At 48.2% G+C, this 23,780-nt stretch overlaps 1 protein-coding gene across 1 annotated transcript in view; it reads left to right on the forward strand.

The window, feature by feature from the left end:
- The window catches only part of ADAMTS17 (ADAM metallopeptidase with thrombospondin type 1 motif 17), a 180,222-nt gene that overhangs the window by 44,003 nt on the left and 112,439 nt on the right, over positions 1-23,780 (forward strand). Inside the window, exons 4-7 of the mRNA XM_015421670.1 lie at positions 7,701-7,802; positions 11,472-11,503; positions 12,212-12,378; positions 16,669-16,796. Coding sequence (XP_015277156.1) covers positions 7,701-7,802; positions 11,472-11,503; positions 12,212-12,378; positions 16,669-16,796 — 429 coding nt within the window. The remainder of the gene's footprint in view (positions 1-7,700; positions 7,803-11,471; positions 11,504-12,211; positions 12,379-16,668; positions 16,797-23,780) is intronic.

The raw sequence follows: 23,780 nt of genomic DNA on the forward strand, positions 1-23,780 counted from the left end.
ACAAACAATGGCAAACCACCTCCAAACATCTCTTGCGTTGAAAAGCCTACGAGGTCACCTAATTCAGCTGTGACTTGATGGCATTTTCCGCCAGGTTTGGATAGTGCCTCTGATCATGTGCTCCTGGCCTGACCCTTCTCAAGAGCTCATTTTCCCTGCTCACCCCCATGGTTCCCTCTAAGCAGAGTTAGTGTGAGCCGGCTCACAGTTCTTTAGCCTCCGGCTCACACATTTTTGTCTTAACTCAGGAAGGATGGTTTCAGAGCAAACTAATTTATGCAGTAGGCAAATGGCTCACTCACAACTTTAATACCAGTAGCTCACAAAGTAGAATCTTTGCTCACAAGACTCCACAGCTTAGGAGGGAGCATTGGTCACCCCAACTGTGGTTAAAGAGCTGTGCTAGCAATGATGTTAAAAGGTAAAGGTTCCCTTGCTCGAAAGCCAGTCGAGTCCAACTCTAGGGTTGCAGTGCTCATCTCCGTTTCAAAGCCGAAGAGCCAGCGCTGTCCGAAGACGTTGCTGTGGTCATGTGGCCGGCATGACTAGACGCCAAGGCGCACAGAACGCTGCTACCTTCCCACCGAAGTGGTTCCTATTTATCTACTTGCAATTTCTTGCTTTCGAACTGCTAGGTTGGCAGGAGCTGGGACCAGAGACGGGAGCTCACTCCGTCATGCGGCACACTTAGGTCTCGAACTGCTGAGCTACCGACCTTCCACAGCCTGCAGTTCAGCGTCTTAACCACTTGAGCCACCGCAGCAATGATGTTAAACATGGTCAAAGTTAGTCACGCTTTTTATATAACTACAATTCTAAACTAGCTGAGACCTCAGATTTCAAATCCCTATCAGGCATGAGCCAGGGCTAGCCTTAATCGTGGCTAATATCTCTGCCAAAACAACACTTAATATGTGGTTGAGGCAGGAACTAGGAATGTTCCCCAGGCCAGAAGAGATCAGTTCTGATCTCTTAACTATGGTTAAGAGCAACTCAGTTGTAATGTGTCTGAGCTTTCTGCCATTGCTACTGAACATTGTTCATGCTGGTTTTTGAAGATTGGCGGCAGGTCATCCATCTCCTCGCCGGTGGCTGTGCTTTCTCTATAAACGCATTCCCTGTACCTGGTACCTACGTACTTAAGTGCTGTCAAGACAAAATCGATTTACGGAAACTCCATCAAGAGGCTTTCGAGGTGGGGATCCCCCCGTTTCAGGGGCTTCTCCCCACCATGGACCAGCTGACCAGTGGGGGAAACCCCGCCCCTAAACAGGGACGTCAGTGTATAATGTCCCCGACATGATGATGTCACCTGGAGACGACTTCATTGCTTGGGGATGCTCTGGTATTTGGGCAAACTCTGGCTTGAGGACAAAAAACCCATAGAGTTTTGCCCAAATACCAGAGCATCCCCAAGCAATGTTCCCTCTAAGCTGTGGAGTCTTGTGAGCAAAAATTCTACCTGGTGAGCTCCTGGCCTTAAAGTGGTGAGCGAGCCATTTGGCTCCTGCATCGATTCGTTTGCTCTCTGGAGCCCTCCTCCCTGAGCTCGGACAAAAATGTGTGAGCCGGAGGTTAAAAAACTGTGAGCTGACTCACACTAACTCAGCTTAGAGGGAACGCTGGTTGCAAGCAGTGTTCCCTCTAAGCTGTGGAGTCTTGTGAGCAAAAATTCCACTTGGTGAGCTCCTGACCTTAAAGTTGTGAGCGAGCCATTTGGCTCCTGCATCGATGCGTTTGCTCTCTGGAGCCCTCCTCCCTGAGCTCGGACAAAAATGTGTTTGCCGGAGGTTAAAAACCTGTGAGCATAAAAATAGACGAAATGGTTTCCTTTCCTTGAATTTGTCTTTAATACTGACAAATCCAAATTCGCTGTTTCTCTTAAATATTACGAAATATTTCATCATATGTAAAGTAATCAGTGATGCAACAGTGGAATCTATACTACTATTCATACTGCTGTGGTTTACAGTGGTTTAAAGTTTGTTTGTTGCATGTTGTATTTAATATTGTTTAAATTTAAAAAATTGTTTATTAAAAAAAAAAAACCTGTGAGCTAGCTCACACTAACTCAGCTTAGTGGGAACACTGGTTGCAAGCAGTGTTCCCTCTAAGCTGTGGAGTCTTGTGAGCAAAAATTCCACTTGGTGAGCTCCTGGCCTTAAAGTGGTGAGCGAGCCATTTGGCTCCTGCATCGATGCGTTTGCTCTCTGGAGCCCTCCTCCCTGAGCTCGGACAAAAATGTGTGAGCCGGAGGTTAAAAAGCTTTGAGCTGGCTCACACTCACTCAGCTTAGTGGGAACACTGGTCCCCACGCAACAGCCCCAACGCGATGATGTCACTTCCAGGTGACGTCATCGCACCGAGGACATCCCCGCCCACCCTCAGAATGCCCCCCAAATCCCTCTGCCAGAGTGACGAGGGGACCTGGCAGCCCTAGAGGCCAGTGAGGAGCAGAGAGGGTTTGCCATCGCCTTCCTCTGCAGCTCAGAACAGTTCAGGGCTGAATAGAGACATAAGGTTCTTGTTTCACTGCAGATGCTAACTGTTTGCCCCCAGGCATTTCCCCTCTGCCCTAATCAAGCACTGGGCCTTTGCATCCTCGGCAAGCCTTCTTTACAACTCCCCTCCCACCTTCTGACCGGGATACAGAGACTCGGAGATCTCCATTCCTAGTTGTGTCTGACAGAGGGAGCTTTGACTCTCGGAAGCCGATACCCTGAAATCTTGTTGGACCCAAGGTGCTTGTTGTTGTTCAGTCGCACAGTCGAGTCCGACTCTTCGATTCCGCCTTCCCTTCCCCAGATGTCTAGCCGCCGCCACCCTAGCACAATGATTTTAGGCATGCCCTGCTACCTTGGAGAAGGTAATTCTGGGATACCAGATCCTTCTACTCAGGGGTCATTTCCTGCAGGAGCGCAGAGGAGCGGAGCTCCGGCAGTAAAGAGCCCAGGGGGCGGGTACATGCAACAAGCCCCACCCCCTGCTCCCAGCAGCCCTCAGTCACCCTTGGCAGTCTCCCGTCCAAGTCCTGACCCTGCTTCGCCTCCAAGATCGAATGCAATCAGGTTATACCGTTCCGCCTTCCCTTCCCCAGATGTCTAGCTACCCCCCCAGCACAATGATTTTAGGCATGCCCTGCTACCTTGGAGAAGGTAATTCTGGGATACCAGATCCTTCTACTGAAGAGAACTGCACAGTAGACAGAGCCCGTGCTCCTGGAAAGAAAAGGTTTACCCTAGTCTCTGAATGGTGATAACCAGCTGCGGGGTTTGCAAGGCCAGACATTTGAAAACGGGTATTGTTGGGGAAAAGAACCTAGAAGGGGTCCATGCCCTGGGTCGTGCCAAGGTAATTGTGGAAGAGAAAACAATAAGCCATAGTTCTTGTATGTGCCCCAAATTACTCGCCTGTATTCTGCATCCAATGTAACTGGATGACTTTCAGCAGAATGTTTTATTATCTGCGTAGAGCAGGGGGAAAGGGGATTTGCTACATTTCTTTTTCTCGTGTTCATATTTCAGTCTAATGGCAAAAAGATGAGCCACTTGATCCCAGCTGGGTCCCCCCTCCCCCAAGATTTACAGCATCTCATTAAATAGGTTGCTTGAATGCACTCTGACCTTGTCTTCCTTCCAGAAGTGTGACTTAAGCGGAGTGCGTGCGGGTGCACGATTGTTGGTATGCAGATACTGTCAAAGGCCGCTGTAGCAACGATCGTAAATGCAAGACAGCAGATTCTAGTTTGAAGGTTTTTGTGATATGTCCTGGGAAGCCCAGGAGTTCTTTGAAAGTTTATCTAGGGGTACCCTCCAATGAGGAGCTGCAGTGGCTCAAGTGGTTAGGACGCTGAACTGCTGGCTGTGGAAGGTCGGTAGCTCAGCAGTTCGAGACCCGAGTGTGCCGCAAGACGGAGTGAGCTCCCGTCTCTGGTTCCAGCTCCTGCCAACCTAGCAGTTCGAAAGCAAGAAATTGCAAGTAGATAAATAGGTACCACTTCGGTGGGAAGGAAACAGCGTTCCATGTGCCTCGGTGTTTAGTCATGCCGGCCACATGACCACGGAAACGTCTTCGGACAGCGCTGGCTCTTCGGCTTGGAAACGGAGATGAGCACCGCAACCCTAGAGTCGGACTCAACTGGCTTTCGAGCAAGGGAACCTTTACCTTTACCCTCCAATGAGAAGATCAGCAATGGCAGACGAGCTTCTCTTAAAGATCGCCGAGGGTTTTCACCACCAAGTCACAGCTAACATGTGACAACCCCGCATGGAGTTTTCAAGGCAAGAGACGAGCAGAGGTGGTTTGCCATTGCCTGCCCCCGTGTAGCAACCCTGGACTTCCTCAGTGGTCTCCCATCCAAGTACTAACCAGGGCTGACCTTGCTTAGCTTCTGAGATTTTACAAGATCAGGCTAGGTTTGCCTGTCTAGGTCAGGGCAAAGATGGCTCACTTTCCACTTTCTGTTGGGTAGGAGGGACTTGGGAATGTTTAGAAGGGGAGGTTGAGGAGGGACATGATTGCTCCCTTTAAGTACTTGAAGGGCTGTCACTTAGAGGAGGGCAGGGAGCTGTTCCTGTTGGCAGCAGAGGATGGGACTTGCAAGAATGGGTTTAAATTGAGGGTGGGAAGGTACCGGCTGGATATTAGGAAAAACTTGTGTCCAGTGAGAGTTGTGCAACAGTGGAACCAGCTGCCCAGGGAGGTGGTGAGTTCCCCCTCACTGGCAGTCTTTAAGCAGCAGCTGGACAAACACTTGTCAGGGATGCTCTAGGCCAGTGGTGGCGAACCTATGGCACGGGTGCCAGAGGTGGCACTCAGAGCCCTCTCTGTGGGCACACGTGCCATCGCCCCAGCCAGGCCCAGACCATCATTAAAGTGTTGGATTCTCTGCCAAATAATTTTAAGTAAATGAAAGCATTTGGGACTGCTTTCCTTACTTTGTTTGGATCCTCTTAAGTTAATGTACGAGTTGTTTTCTTCTAAAGTAAACCCTCAGTATTCAGGTTAAATTGCCGTGTTGGCACTTTGCGATAAATAAGTGGGTTTTGGGTCACAGTTTGGGCACTCGGTCTCTAAAAGGTTCACTGTCACTGCTCTGGGCGTGTCCCGCATTGAGCAGGGGGCTGGACTAGATGGCCTGTGTGGCCCCTTCCAACTCTATGATTCTATGATCAAGGTCCTTTGGGGCAATACAGAAGTTCAACAGAACTGCTCAGTGCCCTCTATGAATTAAGTGTGTACCCCAGGATATGCTCCAGAAACGTCTAGAGCCACTTCTGTCAGAGGGATGCTTCAGACTCTACTGAGTGGAGTGGCATGATACAAGCCGCTGTCTGAGGACTTCTTTACATGGAGTCTGGGCCTGCACTGTTCCAAGTGATGGTCTCTTTTGTCCTTCCTGCATAACTCAGATGGGCTATTGCGTTATGCTCCGTGGTAGAGAGGTTGGCATCAGTCGGGAATGCCTTTCTCGTTCCTTGGGATACAGAGCCACTCCAGTGGCCAAGTGAGATCAGGGGGAACGATGCAGAGTATGGAAGCTCCCAACCTTGTATCTCTTGACATTCCCAGAGAGCTGACCCATACGTTTTCCATCAGGATTCTGCATTACCCAGAGATAGGCACTTTCAGCCTGTCAGCAAACAGAAAAGAGCTGGTATGTAACACAGATCTCCCATCAGGCAGGTGATCCAAAGTCCTCATGGTATTCCCTAACAAACATGAATACACAAAGCTGCCTTCTGCTGAATCAGACAATCGGTCTATCAAAGTCAGTGCCGTCTACTCAGACTGGCCGTGGCCGTTCAGGTTCTCAGGCAGAGGTTTTTCACATCATGTGCTGCCAGATCCTTTAATTGGAGATGCCGGGGATTGAACCTGGGACCTTCTGCATGCCGAGCAGATGCCCTACCACTGAGCCAGGGCCCCTCCTCTAACAACATGAGGCTTAGCAAGGACTTCATGGTAGCTAGGGCTGCCAAATCCCCCCGGGGGGTGGAAAATCCCCCGCCCCAAAGGCCCATTCCCAAACGCCGGGGAATCGGGCCCCAGGGGGGAAACCCCGCCCCGGTGTGCACGTCACAGGACAGTGACGTCATGACGCCGGGCACGCTGGGGGCGGGGCCACGGCCATACAAGGGAAAATTCTATGGTTTTCCCTTGTATGGTCATGGCCCCGCCTCCAGCATGCCCGGCATCATGACGTCATTGCCCTGTGATGCGAATGCGGCGCACACGCGCTTTGCGCATGCGCGCACTCACCAGGATCCCCCAGGAGTCCCCCGCCGGCAAGGTAAGTCACAGTTGGCAACCCTAATGGTAGCCCTCAGCACCTCTGTCTACATTTTCCTCTTCCTTCTTGCCAGCATTTGGAGCAGCAGTTGTTCGTATGAAGTTGACCTCTGCTGACTTTGCACTGTTCTCCTTGGGTGATCTTCCTGGCCATTCTCTCTAAGTGCCTTCGGTTCGGAGGCATCAGTGGCCTGTTGACGTCTTGAGAGTTACATCCTCCCAGCCCTCATCTGAGACCCACCTCCTTGATGGAATTCTCCGACTCCTCCTGTCCAGACTTGTCCTTGGGTGCTCTGATCTTGACCCAAGAGCAGGGTGAACGCTTGAAGCTGCCTTCTACTGAATCAGAGCCTTGGTCCATCAGAGTCAGTATTGTCTACTCAGACTGGCAGCAGCTCTCCAGGATCTTGGGTGGAGGTCTTCCACATTCTTTAAAGTGGAAATGCCAGGGACTGAACCTGGGACCTTCTGCATGTTGAGCCGATGCTCTACCACTGAACCACGGCACAGAGACCGTGGGAAGAAGCGGACAGGGAAGAAGGCAGATGGCAATGGTGCCCGGGATAGGTCTTAAGAGAGGAGGATTGGAAAGGAGAGAGATGAGAAAGACTCGCAGGGCTCTTTTTGTAGAAAAAGCCCAGCAGGAACTAATTAGCATAACAGACCACACCCAACAGCAACCTCATTTTCATATTAGGCCACACCCTGACAGCACCACTCATTAGCACATTAGGCCACCCCCCCATTTAACCAGAAACGTGGACATCCAGCCACACCGACCTTTTTCTTCTTATTCTGTTCACCTTGTTTGTGGTCAAAACCCAAGGCTTTTTTTGTAGCAGGGACTCCTTTGCATGTTAGGCCACACACCCCTAATGTAGCCAATCCTAATGAGTTTCTGCTGTTGGGTGTGGCCTATTATGCTAATGAGGTCCTGCTGGGCGTGGCCAACTCAGGAGCCAGCCGGAACTCCGTTCCTGTGCGTTCCTGCCCAAAAATAGCCCTGAGAAAGAGAAAGGGAAGAGAGAGAGGAAACAGGCAAAGAAGAGAAGATGTATGGGCAGGAGAAGCAATTTTAACCAAACCCGTTGTTGATTCTGATTTAACTGATTTCTGTCATGGAGGGAATGGAGATTAAAGAAAAGAAAGTGAAAATTGCTATTAATAAACCATATTTTTTCCCCAGTCAAGAGGTAAGCACTGATCTCGTGTTTGCATGTTTCCAGTCCAGTCATTTAATGCCAATTCCTCCGCAGGAAACATCAAGAGGGTAGGATAAAAAGAGAAATCGGCCCGATGCCGCTGGATTCAGATGAAAGAGGGCTGCCTACGTGTTTCCTTCCCTCCCTAGTGACAACTGATGTGTCCAGAAGCAATAAGGCCAATTCTTTCCCTTTATGTGTCTTTAGCATTTGATGTGTGCCGGGCTCTGGTGCCTCGTGGAAGGGGACATGTCCTGCAAAACCAAACTGGACCCTCCTCTGGATGGCACGGAATGCGGGGCGGACAAGGTAATCCCAGATGCTGAACAGTCGAGCTCCGGACATTGGCCCACATGTTTGTGTTATCCAACCCAGCAGTGTACTCGGGAAGAACATTATGGTTTTGGATAATCTCTCAATAGTTTGGGGGGGTGGGTTGGGCTGTGTTTTTTATGTGTTTACTCCATTTGTACCCTGCTTTTCTCTCCAATGAGAAGCCATTGGTGTAGTGGTTAAGAGCGCAGACTCTAATATGGGAGAACCAGGTTTGATTCCCCACTCCTCCACATGCAGCTGCTGGTGTGACCTTGGGTCAGTCACAAGATCTTTCAGAGCTGTTCTCTCACAAGCAGTTCTCGAAAGAGCTCTCTCGGCCCCACCTACCTCACAGGCAGTGTTCCCTCTAAGCTGAGTTAGTGTGAGCTCAGAGTTTTTCAGCCTCTGGCTCACACATTTTTGTCTTAGCTCAGGAAGGATGACTCCAGGGCAACCTAATTTATGCAGTAGCCAAATTGCTCGCTCACAACTTTAACGCCAGTAGCTCACAAAGTAGAATTTTTGCTCACAAGACTGCACAGCTTAGAGGGAGCATTGCTCACAGGGTGTCTGTTGTGGGGAGGGGAAGGGAAAGGAGATTGTAAGCAGCACTGAGACTCTGAGTGAAGGGTGGGGTATAAATCCAATCTCCTCCTCCTCCTCCTCCTTTGTGGCTTATAGAATCAATTATAGAATGTTAAGAGTTGGAAGGGACCTTGCAGGTCATCTAGTCCAACCCCCTGCACTCTGCAGGAGCATAGCCAAAAGATGGTTGTCCAGCCTCCGCTTGAAAACGTCCAGCGAAGGAGCATCCACCACCTCCCGAGGCAGACTGCTCCACTGCTCAACCACTCTTACAGTTAGGAAGTTTCTCCTGATATTTAGCCGGTAACGACTCCCTTGTAATTTCCACCCATTGGATCCAGTCTTGCAATCCGGAGCAAGAGAGAATAGATCGGCTCCATCTTCTGCATGACAGCCCTTCAAATACTTGAAGAGTGCAATCTCCATTCTCCTCATCTGTATGTGGTCACAGACACATCTCACTCTCTGGAGGTTCCTTATCTGTCTTGTTTATTGTTGGCATTATAAGAAAAGCTTGGGATCGCAGTTAAGTCTTCCCTCCCACCGCCACCCTACACTGGAACGCCCAGGCTAGCCCAGTCTCAAAAGCTAAGCAGGGTTAGTACTTTAAATGGTTAGTACTTAAATGGGAAACCACCAAGGAAGTCTAGGGTCCCTACACAGATGCAGGCAACGGCAAACCCCATCTATGAATGTCTCTTGCCTTGAAAACTCTATGAGGACACCATAAGTTGGCTGTGACTCTTTTTGTTTTGTTTTTTTGAAACCCCCAAGAGGGTAGTTTTATTGGTTTTTCAATAGACTACATAACTACATTAGTAATTTTAATATTTTGAGAACACTTCTTGAGCATCTTCTTATTTTCATAGGGCTATTTTCAGAGTCCTCCTGCCCTTGCTTCTGTCTCCTTTCTCTGAAATCATACACCGTTTTGCTTGCTCCCGCACCCGCTTCCTCCCCAGAGTCCTCCCCCGTTCCAGAGGTAGCAGAGTCACTCAATTTTGCAAGTGTTAGGAAGCAAGCGGAACTCGGTTGTCTGAAGGCACGTGTGGATCGATGGGTTCCATAGATGCCACGCGTGGGACAGACTAGAATTCCACAGTTTAAGAAGCTGACCTACTTAAATCTCTGCCTGTTAAAGGAAAAAAGAAATCCACCGGGGAGGAAAAAGAAGCAAGTTGTTTTATTTAATGATGCCTGGCCTTTCTCCCAGATGAGGACCTGAAATGGCTTACATTGCTCTCCTCAATTCCAACCCTGTGAGGTAGGTTAGGCTGAGGGTGCGTGACTGGCCCAAGGCCACCCAGCAAGCTTCCATGGCAGAGTGGGGATTCAAACCTGGGTCTCCAGGGTATCCAGAGACTATTTGCATTTCAGCTGTTGGCCGGAATATCTTATTGGTCTAATCAGCAAAACCTCGGATGTTTACTAGCAAGCAGTAAGTGATAACAACATGGGTAACCAACTGGGCTTTGCCAGTTGCCACATGACCCCCCCCCCCCCCTTATTTTGATGTCCGTGTCCGGGCCCTGCTGAACTACCGACCTTCCACAGCCTGCAGTTCAGCGTCTTAACCACTTGAGCCACCGCCTTAAACGGAAGTATGTGGTGAGCAATGTTCCCTCTAAGCTGTGGAGTCCTGTGAGCAAAAATTCTATTTTCTGAGCTACCGGCATTAAAGTTGTGAGCCAGCGATTTGGCTACGGCATAAATTAGTTTGCTCCGGAGCCCTTCTTCCTCAGCTAAGACAAAAATGTGTGAGCCGGAGGCTAAAGAATGGTGAGCTAGCTCCCACTAACTCAGCTTAGAGGGAACACTGGTGGTGAAGCAGGAACAGCCTTGGGAGGCTTCCTTGCAGCTGCAGCTGGTGGTTTGCCTTCTAGCTGAGGCCGAATCCCCAGTTTACCCTCTTCCAGTCACCAGTTCAAGACCTGCAGCATGCTCAGGGTCTGAAGGCTGAGTGGAAACTCGTCCAAGTTGTTATTCAGATTTCATTATGTGCACGGCAGCCCAGATGGCACACAGTATTTGGAAGTGTGAGTGCATATCGATGCATAAGAGCATAAGAAGAGCCCTGCTGGATCAGGTCAGTGGTCCACATAGTCCATCTTCCTGTCTCACACAGTGGCCAACCAGTTCCTTTGGCGGTCCGACCAACAGGGTACAGAGGCTGATGTTGCCTCCTGGCACTGGTATTCAGAGGCTGACAGCCTCTGAACATGGAGGTTCCCTCTGGTCCCCATGGCTAGTAGCCACTGATAGACCTATCCTCCATGAATCGGTTTAATCTCCTTTTAAAGCCGCCTATGTCTGTGGTCACCACCAAGGCTCCCTCTAAGCCGTGGAGTCTGGTGAGCAAAAATTCTACTTCGTGAGCTGCTGGCCTTAACGTTGTGAGTGAGCGCTTTGGCTGCTGCATCAATGGGTTTGCTCCGGAGCCCCTCCTTCCTGAGCTGAGGCAAAAAATGTATGCGCCGGAGGCTAAAAAACTTTGAGCTGGCTCACACCGACTCGGCTTAGAGGGGACACTGGTCACCACTGCCTCCATTGGCTGTGAATTCTGCAAGGTCATTACTCGTTAAGTAAAGAGTGCCACTTCTCTGTCCTGTACCAGTTGTCCATCAGCTTCATGGGTGCCCCTGATTTTTATGTGAGAGGGAGAAAAAGCTCTCTCTGTCCGTTTTCTCCCCACCTCCATGTGTAACCCTATAAACCTCTGTCGTGTCCCCTTGACTGTCTTTTTGCTCAACTAAGGTCCCGTTCACACGCGGCGATTTGGTCCGGGAGCGGGCCAGTTCGGGGCCGGATCAAACCGGCGCGATCACACCACAACATCTGGGAAGCCAGGGGCCTTCGAACTTTTCAGCCTTTCCTCATAAGAAAGGTGCTCTAACCCCTTGGTCCTGAAGTACATGAAGGACGTGGAGCAGAAGCACACTCTGTGAGTCAGCCCCCCAACGTTGGCGCGGCTTTTAAAAGCCGCACCTTAAGAGGCATTTCCCCTGCCGTGTGGCAGGGGCCTTCGAACTTTTCAGCCTTTCCTCATAAGAAAGGTGCTCTAACCCCTTGGTCCTGAAGTACATGAAGGACGTGGAGCAGAAGCACACTCTGTGAGTCAGCCCCCCGAACGTCGTCGTTCTTTCACTCGCACGTGTTTGGGGTTTTTTTTGCTCTGATTTTTCACATTCCTTTGCTCATGTAAATTCTTGGCTCGGAACTGGCACACGATCCCGTTTCAGTCTCTTCGCTTTATATTCCTTTCTGCATCTCTCGTTCTCCTGCAGCTGGTTTATCCACTGGCCAAAAATTTTGGTTAGAGGATTTTTAAAAAACATACATACATATATTTTGTTTGGGGAGTTCTTTATTATTAGTAGTAGAATTAGAATTTGTGTTCCGTGCCAGGTTGACACTTGAGCCCATGAATCTATCTCAGTATTCCTCAACCCTCTTGCTTTCCTCGCTTGGGTTGGCTTTCTCCACACTATTATTTGCATGACTGTCCGTACGAATTACCTAAGACTTGATTGCAAGGTAGGGTGTTGTGAAAACAGCCCAGGCCTGTTCTTATTTTAGAGCTCAGCTCGCTCACATTCTTGCATGAAACTTTAAGGCCTCCCTATTTATCAAGAGGCCAACAGAGTGCAGAAGTGCCAGCAAGATTTGGGTTGGGAGAAGCAGGGGAATCCAAAACGAAAGGGAGCTCGGGGGTTTGTTTGTGTGGTTTTTTGTTTGTTTGTTTGTTTGTGGAGGGAAGAAGACTCCTTTGGATTTATGTTTCTCCTGCTAACAGCTGCCCACTTTCCCTTCCTTCGCAGTCCTGGACCTGGCGGCAAAAATTGCCGCGGAGCGAATGTCGAGCACACAGTTTGCGAAAACTTGCCATGTCCTAAAGGGGTGCCCACCTTTCGAGACCAGCAGTGCCAGTCCCATGACCGATATAGCAACAAGAAGAAAAACCTTTGGACTGCGGTCATCATGGATGGTTAGTTCCCCTTCAGCTTCTTGATCAGTCCCACTTCACATAGGCATGGTGGCAAAGGTCATTTAGCACCATAAATGCACGTGGCAAGGAGCCTCAGCTAGGGAGCAACCCAGTGCTGGTCTCTTGATGATACACACGGACATTAATTTGCAACACACACACACACACGTAACAGCTTTTCAGGTGAAATTAGAAAGTAACCATGTAAAAATGTAATGTCTGAGGGCCAATCTAGACAATACGCAATGCACAAGATGAGCAGGGGGGTCTCAGTCTTCCCTCCCATGCCATTTTCGTGAGCAGAAACAGCCATGGAGCAGGGCCTGTTTGCCCCACGGTGAGGTGCCACACACACTGGAATCACGTGATTGAAAATGCATGAATCCCGACAGCAGGGTAAGCAGATCTTTCCCACTGCTGTTTTCACTTGGGAAAATGGTGCAAGAGAGAAGAGGAAGAGGAAGAAGAATTGGATTTCTACCCCACCCTTCACTCAGAGTCTTAGAGCCCTCCCCACAACAGACACCCTGTGGGGTAGGTGGGTCTGAGAGAGCTCTGAGAGAACTGCTCTTGAGAGAACTTGTGACTGACCCAGGGTCACCCAGCTGGCTGCATGTGGAGGCGTGGGGAATCAGATGCAGTTCTCCAGGTTAGAGTCTGCCACTCTTAACCACTCCCCAGTGCTCCCAAGACTCACTGAGCAACTGAGTGTGCTGGAAGGTGAATTCCCTGATTGTACATTGGTTTGCAAGTTGAGTTATGGGATTTGTGTTTGGCCCTGAAGTGTACCTCCCAGATTCAAGCTTTCTGCAGGCTTGGGAGCTGTCTTTGGTCCCGGCTTCACAAACACAGGATTGGTTCGCACGTGAGGGTTTATCAATGCAATATCAAGTGATGGCTTAGATCCACAGCCACTCATTCACATGTTTCACAAATGCAGTAGAAAGAATGTTTGTGTCCCCTGATGGCACCTCAAATGCAGTTCTTTCTTTTTTAATTCGCAATTTTTATTTCAGAATGAAAAAGAATAGAGTTACATAACAATGCAATACATTTTATACATTCAAATACACAAAAGTGCAAATGGTACAAAGCTTGGACTGGTTTGGTTATTTAACATATCAAGTTATCAGCAGTTTAACACTAGTGCAGTGTCATTCAGAGGTATATCTCAGATCTTGTTTTGATGTTGCACATAGTTCACTGAAGTGCTACAGATGGGGAGTGTCCATAATGCTAAGGCATATGGTAACGCTATAACAGTAGAGTTAATTATTTTATACACCTTGGGAGGATTAGGGTTCAAAGTGATCTCAAATGCAGTCCTTTCCGGTGACATCGATTCAGACATTCGGCTGCAGGTCTCTGTGCACCCGAAAATCAAATAATGTGTGTGTAGATGTGTAGAGGGCTGATGGAGGTGGGGATGCTTCCTGTCTTGGCTTTTGGATCGTCAGACTGGACAGCAGTGCTGTTTGGTCCTGAGTCCTTACACCACGTAGTCCGCAGCAGGAGAACCTGAGTTAGCAGAACATAAGTCAGAATGATGTAGCGGGTACAAGCGATTGTAGGTCATTCTCTCTTAGGATGTCTGGAGTGATTGTTCCAGTTGGTCAGCCATGTTGGTCTGAAGCAGTACAACAAATTTAGAGTCCAGTGGCACACCTTTAAGACCAAGAAAGGTTTAGTCAAGGTATGAGCTTGTGTGTGCACGCACACGCAAGCTCATACCTTGACTAAACCTTTGTTGGTCTTAAAGGTGCCATTGGACAAGTGTTCCCTCTAAGCTGAGTTAGTGTGAGCTAGCTCACAGTTTTTTAGCCTCTGGCTCGCACATTTTTGTCTCAGCTCAGGAAGGGATGGCTCCAGAGCAAACTAATTTAGGTAGTAGCCAAATCACTCACTCACAACTTTAATGCCAGTAGCTCACAAAGCAGGATTTTTGCTCACAAGACTCCACAGCTTAGAGGGAACATTGCATTGGACTCTAAATTTGTTGGAGTGATTGTTTGTGTATTTATTATATTTATATCCCGCCCTCCCAGCCATGGCCCGCTCAGGGCGGTTGAGAGCCAAGGGCTCAAAGGGTGGTGGAAAGCGCTGACAGGTCACAGCTGACTCGTGGCAACCGTGTAGGGTCCCTAGGGAAGAGAGGGACAGAGATGGTTTGCCCTTGCCTTTCTCTGCATTGCAACCCTGACTTCCCTCGGTGGTCTCCCGTCCAAATGCTAACCAGGGCCGACCCTGCTTAGCTATCCAGTAACCAGATAACCTGTGTGTAGATGTTGTGGCCTGTCCTGGTGGAGGTGGGAATGCTTCCCCGCCTTGGCTTTGGGATCACCAAACTGGACGAGCCTGGCCCCACTCTGGTCAAGGCGAGGGCTATAATACACATTAGTTTCTTCTCAAGTATGTTGCTGTGTTGGGTAGCAAATGTGTTCCAGGAATTCCTCATCTCCTAGTTGTGCAGGAGCCCAATTCAGATGGGGATGGTCACTAGTGGAGAAAGGGGGCTCAGACCTTCCACTTCCCCCATCATTTCCCCAACCTGAAATGGCCCCAGGGAGCCATTAGTTGTCCCACTGAGGGCTATCTGTATGCTGATACGGCTACTTGTCAATTTTCCTACTGGTGCAGATAGCACAGGAGGAGGCCTGAGCCCTCTCTCCCCAGTCGCCACGGACCCCATGTACGTAATAAAATCACTCCGCTGACTGGACAAATTCCGGGTCTTTCCAAAAAAGCTCGGGTGATTTCCCACAAGCGCTGCTCCGCACTCACTCTTCTCTTTGGCCCGATGGTACGTGTCAATTTCACACAAGCTGCTGCGCAGCCGCATTTTGCCCCGCAGCTTAGTGCGATTTTCCCCGCATCTACTCAATCCTGTTTTTTGAGGATTGAGTAGATGCGGGGGAAATCGCACGAAGCTGCGTGGCAAAATGTGGCCGCGCAGCAGCTTGTGTGAAATTGACACGTACCATCGGGGCAAAAGGGAGGAGTGAGCTCGAGTTTCTTCTATCTGATAGAAACCCCAAAATTACCCACCAAGTAGCCAGTTTCTGTATGGTGATACTCAGATCACGGAAACTCTAAGGTAGCTAGTTAGACATAGTTGTTTTGATATTAGATTACATTTTAATTTGCTTTTAATGTGTCACTGATGTATCTTAAAATCTTGGAATACTGCAAAGGTGCACTTCCTTTTGTATGACTGGTCTAAGGACTGTAGAAATAAATTGAATACTACTTGAACCCCACGTACTTGGGAAATACAGAATACTCAGCATGCGTCTGTGACGCAACCTGGGGCTGTACCCTGGAAAAATGTAACCATGGTAAAAACGTGCAGTTTCATTGCCTCTGACTTACAAAACAAGAGAGGGAAGGTGGGTTGAAGATGGTTAGTCTCTGTGTTTATATAGATGAAGATGTGTAGATTTTCATTTTTTCATCGTTCGTATTCTTATGTATTTATTTATTTAATTCAATTTAATTTGTTAGGGCGCCCTTCCTAGCAAGCAGGGCTCAGGGCAGCTTACATCAATAACCATAACGATACTCCATTAAATAACAATTAAAAACTACTAAAACAATATACTCGAGACAATAAAGGTTCCCTTGCTCGAAAGCCAGTTGAATCCGACTCTAGGGTTGCGGTGCTCATCTCCGTTTCAAAGCCAAAGAGCCAGCGCTGTCCGAAGACGTTTCCGTGGTCATGTGGCCGGCATGACTAAACACCAAGGTGCACAGAACGCTGTTACCTTCCCACTGAAGTGGTACCTATTTATCTACTTGCAATGTCTTGCTTTCGAACTGCTAGGTTGGCAGGAGCTGGAACTAGAGACGGGAGCTCACTCCGTCATGCGGCACCCGGGTCTTGAACTGCTGAACTACCGACCTTCCACAGCCTGCAGTTCAGTGTCTTAACTATTTGAGCCACCGCAGCTCCTACTCCAGACAATACAACCTCATCATTTCAGATGGCGAAAAGTTTCTGTTCTTGCCAGCTCCCTGAGGGTAGGGGTGTTGGTGGGCTGGGTAGGAGGGTGCCAACCTTCACCGTTCTCAACCGAAGGCCTGTTGGAACATCTCTGCCTTGCAGGCCCTATGGAAAGCTAATAAGTCTCGCAGGGCCCGGATATTTTCAGGCAGAGCGTTCCACCAGGCAGGAGCCAACTGTTTAGGAACATTCCATATATGTTCCTAATGCACTGGGTCCGAGCAACTCTCGGGCAGTGTGTTGCACTTGATTTGTATGACGGCAGTTGCTTGTTAAATTTTATTTTCCAGATAAGCCCTGTGAACTCTACTGTTCCCCCATTGGGAAGGAATCTCCCGTGCTGGTGTCAGACAGGGTGGTCGACGGAACTCCCTGCGGCCCTTACGAGACTGACCTCTGCGTTCATGGCAAGTGCCAGGTGGAGTAACTTTTTTTTTTGTAAATACTTTTATTTCCCTCTCCGAAAAAGGAGAGAAATTCTGCTTTGAAAGAAAAATAGGAAGGGTATATAGAGGGATAAAGAAAAGTGTTGAGTGATGTTAGATATTGGTATGTTAATCTGTTAGTATAAAGGTTAAAGTTCCCATCAAAGTTTATGACTTCTTCTGCAGTTGGATACACGTCTGTTCCTTCTTTCTTTTCAAATCTGGCAATTAGTATGTTAGTAAAGTCCTTTTGGAATTAGTATTTCTTCTTTGGCACATCCAGATAAGTCCTTATATTTTAAGATGTTTTCCTTTTTTCTCTCGTAAATTGTACTTTGGACCTCCGGCTGCTCCTTTTTCTTCCTCTTCTTTCACCTCTCCTTCCGAGCTGCTGCTTTTGTCGCTTCTCCCCGACATCCACTCGGCGAGTTCTGCTTCCTCTTCTATATTGGCGTGCCTCTTCAAAAATTCCTTTGCCTTCGAGATAGAATCAATCCTTTCTCTTCTGTCTTTAAATTTACAGACCAGTCCTTCTGGCGTTAACCACCTGTAACTAATTTGATGTTTTTGTAAGAACAAAGTCAGTCCTTTATATTCTTTTCGTTTCATTCTGATTTCAAATGGGATATCTTTCAAAACTCGGATTGGTTGTTCTCCAATTTTCAGGGGTGTTGTTGATACTGCTTTTAGAATTTGATCCCGGAGACGTTGCTTGGTAAATTTCACCACCACTTCTGCAGGTAGCTTGTTTTTCTTTGTAAAGTTGGAGTAGGCTCTATAGGCCAAATCCATCTCTTCTTTTACTTTTTCCGCTTCGCTGCCGATCAGAGGTGCCAATGCTGTTGCCAAAATGTCTCTGAGGTCCCTCAGGTGGAGTAACTTTTTGTTCTCTTCTCTTCAGCTTGCCCTGTCGTAGCTTTCCTGTTGGACTTCAGCTAAGGCATATGTATCACAAGCTAGTAGGCAGCATAGCAACCATTCAAAGGGGCGGGATTCAAGTGCGCAGTGCAGAGCAGTGGTTCCCTCTGCGCTCGGACTGCGACAACCGATTCCGGAGTTCACTGGTGAGGGTGGTACAGTCCTCTCAAATAGTTGCACTGCTTTGGTATCTAGCGTGAGGGGTTCTTCATCTCAAAAACACCTTTCTCTGAAGTATCGTGCCTAAGGTCAAATGTTTCGGTCCAGTTAAGATGACTTGAAAACAGGGAAGAAATATTAGCTTGTATCAAGATTATGTCGCCTGGGACGATCATACCTGCCGGACTGCCTCTCCCCCTATGAGCCCCGGAGAGCTCTTCTGAACAATATCTCCTGGTGGTCCCTAGCCCAAGGGATGTCTGCTTAGCCTCAACTAGGGTGAGGTTTTTTTTGGCCCTGGTCCTGGCCTGGTGGAGCATGCTCCCATTTGAGATCAGGGCCCTGTGGGATCTAGCCCAATTCCGCAGGGCCTGTAAAACGGAGCTGTTCCACCAGGCCTTTGGTGGAGACAGTGGGCATTCAATGCATTCTGGGGCCCCTGTCCTGTCTACAGCGCCGTTTATGACTTTTTATCCCCAGTGTCCTACTGTTTTGGATACTATCTGAGTTTCCTACGGTAATCTCCCTTATAAATAAAAGCCGAATGGTGGTGGCAGTTCTCTAGAACATTCCACACGCTCCAAAATCAGTTCGCTCTCTGATCTGTCACTCAGAGGGTCTCCCTATCCACTGGCTGCTTTGCCTGAGTCCTGAGTCCTGCCTCCAACATTCCTCCCCCCCCCCGATAGCCAGTCAGAACACAGAGGTTATTTGCATATGCAGCCTCATTGGCCTCTGCCTCGGAACACAGAGGTTCCAAGGCATATGCGACTTGATTGGCTTTTGCCTCTAACATTCTAAACAGTTTGCTATTCTGAGGTAAAATGGGTCCAATCTCCAGGTGAGGGCTGGAGATCACTCAGAATTACAACTGCTTTCCAGATGGCAGAGATCAGTTCCCCTGGAGAAAATGGTGGGCTCTGTATCCTTATATGCTGCTGAGGTGGCCCCCGTATGACAGCCAATGTGACATCGCAGTCAGGGCTTCAGAGCACGGGAGAGGCTGCAGGTGTGTGGGGGGTGGAAAGCTGAAGAGTGAGGGGGAAATAAAGGTAGGTTGATGATTGGCTGGGAAGGAGATGGGGTTGCCAACTCCAGGTGGGAAATTCCTGGAGATGTGAGGGATGGAGCCTGGAGAGGGTGAGGTTTCAGGAGGCGTGGGACGTTGGACAGGTACAAAGCTATAGATTCCACCCTCCAAACCAACCATTCCCTCTGGGGAACCATCGTTGCCAATCTCCAGGTGAAGGCTGAAGATCACTCAAAATTACAACTGTTCGTTAGGTAGAAGAGATCAGTTCCTCTGGAGAAAATGGTGGACTCAATGTCATTATACCCCGCTGAAGTCGCCACAGCAAATTGACCCTGAGTGTCCAAGGCTGTGGCACCCGCCCAGAGCCTCTTTCTAGAGGCCGTTGTATTTATTTCCACAACGGGCCTTTTTTCTAGTTAGTTCATAAGGCATGGGTTTGGTTTGATCTGCTGTTGCTATTTATTGTTTTACTGTTTTTATTGCTTGTTGATTTTATGTTGTGAGCCTCCCTGAGCCCATTTTTTGGGGGTTGTTGTTGTTGTTGTTCAGTCGCACAGTCGAGTCCGACTCTTCGCGACCCCATGGACGAGCTCTCTCCAGGCCTTCCGGTCTTCTGCCGTCCTCTGAAGTTGGCTCAACTTCATGCCCTGAGCCCAGATGACGGGGGTAGGGCGGGGTATACATTTAATAAATAAATAAATAATGAAATTAAGAGAACTTAAGTGCCCTTATGTTTTCTTAAGGGGGGAAGGGAGGATTTTTACCAATCCCCCCTCTGCTGCCCACAGAGCCCCCTAAATTTTGTTCCGGGGTTGGGATCTGCAGACCTTCAAGAGTACCACAGTGGAGGCCTGCAGAGGACAGGCGAAATCACTGCTGCCTCATAGGGAAACGTAAGTGCTCCTCAGTTTTCTTAGAGCCAAACATTACTTTTTCCATACAGCACAATTCCAAGCCCATTGGCGCTCTCCTTTGTTTAAAGAAGCAGTTCCCCGCAATTGCCATGCGGCTGCGGAGAACATGTGAAAACGCGTTAAAACACCTGGAAAAAAAGTAATGTATAGTTTGGCTCTAAATATGGTTGGATACAGGCCACCGTTGGTTCACCAAAGATCGCTCACTTTTTTCCGGTTACAGAATTTGAAGGTTGTTTTCGTGTAGACCCAGTTGTCTGGCTATGCTCAGACCCCAGCATTCTGCACTGTGTACCTTTAGGTAAGATGTGAGCAGCCAGTAGTGTTTGAATGATTTGATGCAGTTGCCCAGGACAGGAAGCGTGGCCGGCCTCTCGTAGGTCCTCTGCTCTCTTAGAATTCTTTTGGCTGCTGCTTCTGCTATCAGGCTTTTTAGCATTTCCACTTGAACTGGCACAGCCAATCGGGGGCAATGCCCAGGTCTTCAGGTCAGACATATTGGCACAGCAGCTGCTACACTCCCAATTCAACACACTTCAATGGACAGGAGATGGCAGGGACAGTATTGCTGGAGAATGCAGGTATGCAAGCGTCTCTCCCATTATGTTTACACACCAGTCCTTTTCAGCTCTATGGAAATGTGGGGAGGGAAGGTATCCTGGGCTGACTTCCCTGTGGGTTACAGAGATCGGGCACTGTGTAAAAAGCCCAGTAGCACCTTTAAGACTAACAAACTTTTTTGTAGCATAAGCTTTCGAGAAACACAGCTCCCTCTTTCGAAAGCTTATGCTACAATAAAGTCTTAAAGGTGCTACTGGGCTTTTTACTGTTTCGCAGCCACAGGCTAACATTGCTAACTCCTCTGGATCTATGTCCAAAACAGGTATCCAGTCCTCCAAACAAGAGTCTTCCATGATCACAAGTGGTCTACAGGTCAGTGTCCATTTGAAATCAGTTGATCTGCACCTGGCCTGTCTTGTTTGCAGGTTTTCCATAAACACTGCTGGATATACAATGCATAATTTTAGAGTCCCAAGGGGCTGGTTTTAACCTTTTCAAGCCCTCGGTGGACTCGATCCAGGCCATATGGCAAGCTGTCTATGAAATCGGGACTCTCCCCCCCCCCTTCGCCCCCAGTGTTCAGCCTCCTCCTGCTTCAGTTCCAAGAGCCACCTGTGGTTTTTACTAACAGAGGATCTGACCCAGTTGGAATTTCTCTCCCGTCTCCACTTTCCTTTTAATAGGATTTTTTTTTCCGGCCCATGTGTTTCCGCTGCTGATCGTTCTTCCCAACTTTATATAATAATTCTCCCTTTGTAACATCCCAGCTGGTTGCTGAGCTCAAGAACAGTGTCTTATTTTTTTAAAAAAAATATCTAAACTTAGTGTGTGAGTCTTGGAATGCATCCAAAGAAGATCATGATTGGGGAATCGGGCTAGAAAAACTGAACGCTCTTTAATAAGAACACCTCTCGACTAAGGAGCCGGCTACCCCTCCCCCAGTTTTTGGGAAATTGCCCTGGTAGGACTTTTTTTTAAAAAAATTACGAGATGTGATCTGAGTTTCTGAACATCAGGTATTTAGCAGCAGCAGCAGCAACGTGTTTAGAATAGACTGGTGGTTACAGATATATTTATTATTTTATGCAAAACTCACCCATGATTCAGTCTTGAAGCAGAGCGGCACGCTTCTAAGCCCGTAGACATGAATGGACTTAAAAGGTACAACTCTAATCTGCCCAGCATTGGAAGCCAATGTTCTCATACTGCGCGAAAACAGCTGAAGCTGCTTAAACTGATATAATTCATTCTTCGATGTGATCATTCTGGGCGACAGGGAGGAAAAAGTTTCTATACAGGCCTTTCCACACATTAAAGGTAAAGGTAAAGGTTCCCTTGCTCAAAAGCCAGTCTAGTCCGACTCTAGGGTTGCGGTGCTCATCTCCGTTTCAAAGCCGAAGAGCCAGCGCTGTCTGAAGATGTTTCCGTGGTCTTGTGGCCGGCATGACTAAACACCAAGGCGCACGGAACGCTGTTTCCCTCCCACCGAAGTGGTACCTATTTATCTACTTGCAATTTCTTGCTTTCGAACTGCTAGGTTGGCAGGAGCTGGAACTAGAGACGGGAGCTCACTCCGTCATGCGGCAACTCGGGTCTCGAACTGCTGAACTACTGACCTTCCACAGCCTGCAGTTCAGCGTCTTAACCACTTGAGCCACTGCAGCTCCACATATTACGCAGCAACAAACCCAGGTTTATCACAGTGCGTACTCAAGAGTTACAGTTAAATGCATTGGTCTTATCAGTGTAGCATCCTCCTGCATTCAGACACCATGGTAAACCTCTGAATACCAGTCCTAGGAGGCCACATCAGGGGAAGGCCTTGGCCTCTATGCCCTGTAGGCTCTCCGGGAGAACTGGTCGGCCACTGTGTGAGACAGGATGCTGGACTAGATGGACCGCTGGTCTGATCCAGCAGGGCTCTTCTTACATTCTTATAACACTGTGGTAAACCAAGGTCTGCAAACTGTGGTTTGATCGAACTCCAGCTAGCCGTGACCTCTGAATTCAGATGACCCAACAACAGCATTTTCAGATCAGCCCAAAAAGTTCACGGAAGACGTTGAATCTTTCCCACATTCCCCTTCCCTTAAGCAATCGTTTGTCCCTAAACATATCGGGAGAGGCTGGGAGAGCCGTGATGCAAGTAAAACGCGCCACAGGGTGTGGAGCCTGGGGTGGGGTTAACTACAGCAATAAGGGGAAATCAAGTATAATTGTTTCTCTCCCCCACTCTTCTGTTCATGGCTTGCGTCAGCAGAAGGAAGAAGCCCTCTCCCTCTGAGCAGCAGTGGAGGTCGGGCCCAGGCTGGGGTTACTCCCAATCAGCCCCAAGAGAAAGAGGTCCTGTCAAGCAAGAAGCTGCCCTTACCCCTTGGTCTGTGTAGGCCAGTACTGGCTTCTCTGACTGGCTGTGGCTCTCCAAGGTCCCAGGCAGAGGGTTTTCCCACATCCTCCACTACCTGGTCCTTTTAACTGGAGAATGAACCAGGCTGGAGGTTGAACCAGGGAACTTCCGTATGCAAAGCACGTACGGCACCACTGAGCCACATCCCTCCCGCTAATACATGTACACACATGAAGCTGCCATGTATCAAGTCACATCTCATGCTCCTTGGTTATTTTATGGCTGGAAATGCCGGGGATTTTTTAAATAATAATAATAATAATAATAATTATTATTATTATTATTATTATTATTATTATTATTATTATTAAAGTTTTTATAGCTGGCTACAAGGAGTATTCAGATCAGGTCTGGCATCTTTTTTATTATTAAAGTTTTTTATTGTTTTTTTGCATAACAAAATCATACCAGTGAAATCAGCTACAGTAGTGAATTATGGTTAAAAACCAAACTTTTTAACATACTTACATATTTCTAATATGTGCAATACCATGTAAATATTTGTAATAAGAAATTCTGTGTGAAGATATAAGCATCTTACATTTTGTTAGACTACAAATTTTAACATTGAATGGTAAGTAAAACAGTTCTGCTTAAACTAAATATTAAAAATTTTGTTATCCTTATATATTTGTAAAGATGGACGAGATACAGAAACAGTAATTGTACATATAATTATAAAACATATATATAAAATACATTATAAAGAAATGCCGGGGATTGAACCTGGGACCTTCTAGGCCCAAAGCAGATGCTCTTCCACAGAGCCAAGACTGCCGTTTTCTCCAGCGTGGTGTAGTGGTTACGAGCAACGGACTCTAATCTGGAGAACTGGGTTTGATTCCCCACTCTTCCTCCACGTGCAGCCAGCTGGGTGTCCTTGGGTCTCTCAGAGCCCTCTCAGCCCCACCTACTTCACCGGGTGTCTGTTGCGGAGAGAAGAAGGGAAGGTGATTGTCAGCCACTCTGAGACTCCTTCGGGTAG

This window comes from Gekko japonicus, unplaced genomic scaffold (assembly GCF_001447785.1).
Source record: "Gekko japonicus isolate JY-2015 unplaced genomic scaffold, Gekko_japonicus_V1.1 scaffold2455, whole genome shotgun sequence".
Taxonomy (NCBI): Eukaryota; Metazoa; Chordata; class Lepidosauria; order Squamata; family Gekkonidae; genus Gekko; species Gekko japonicus.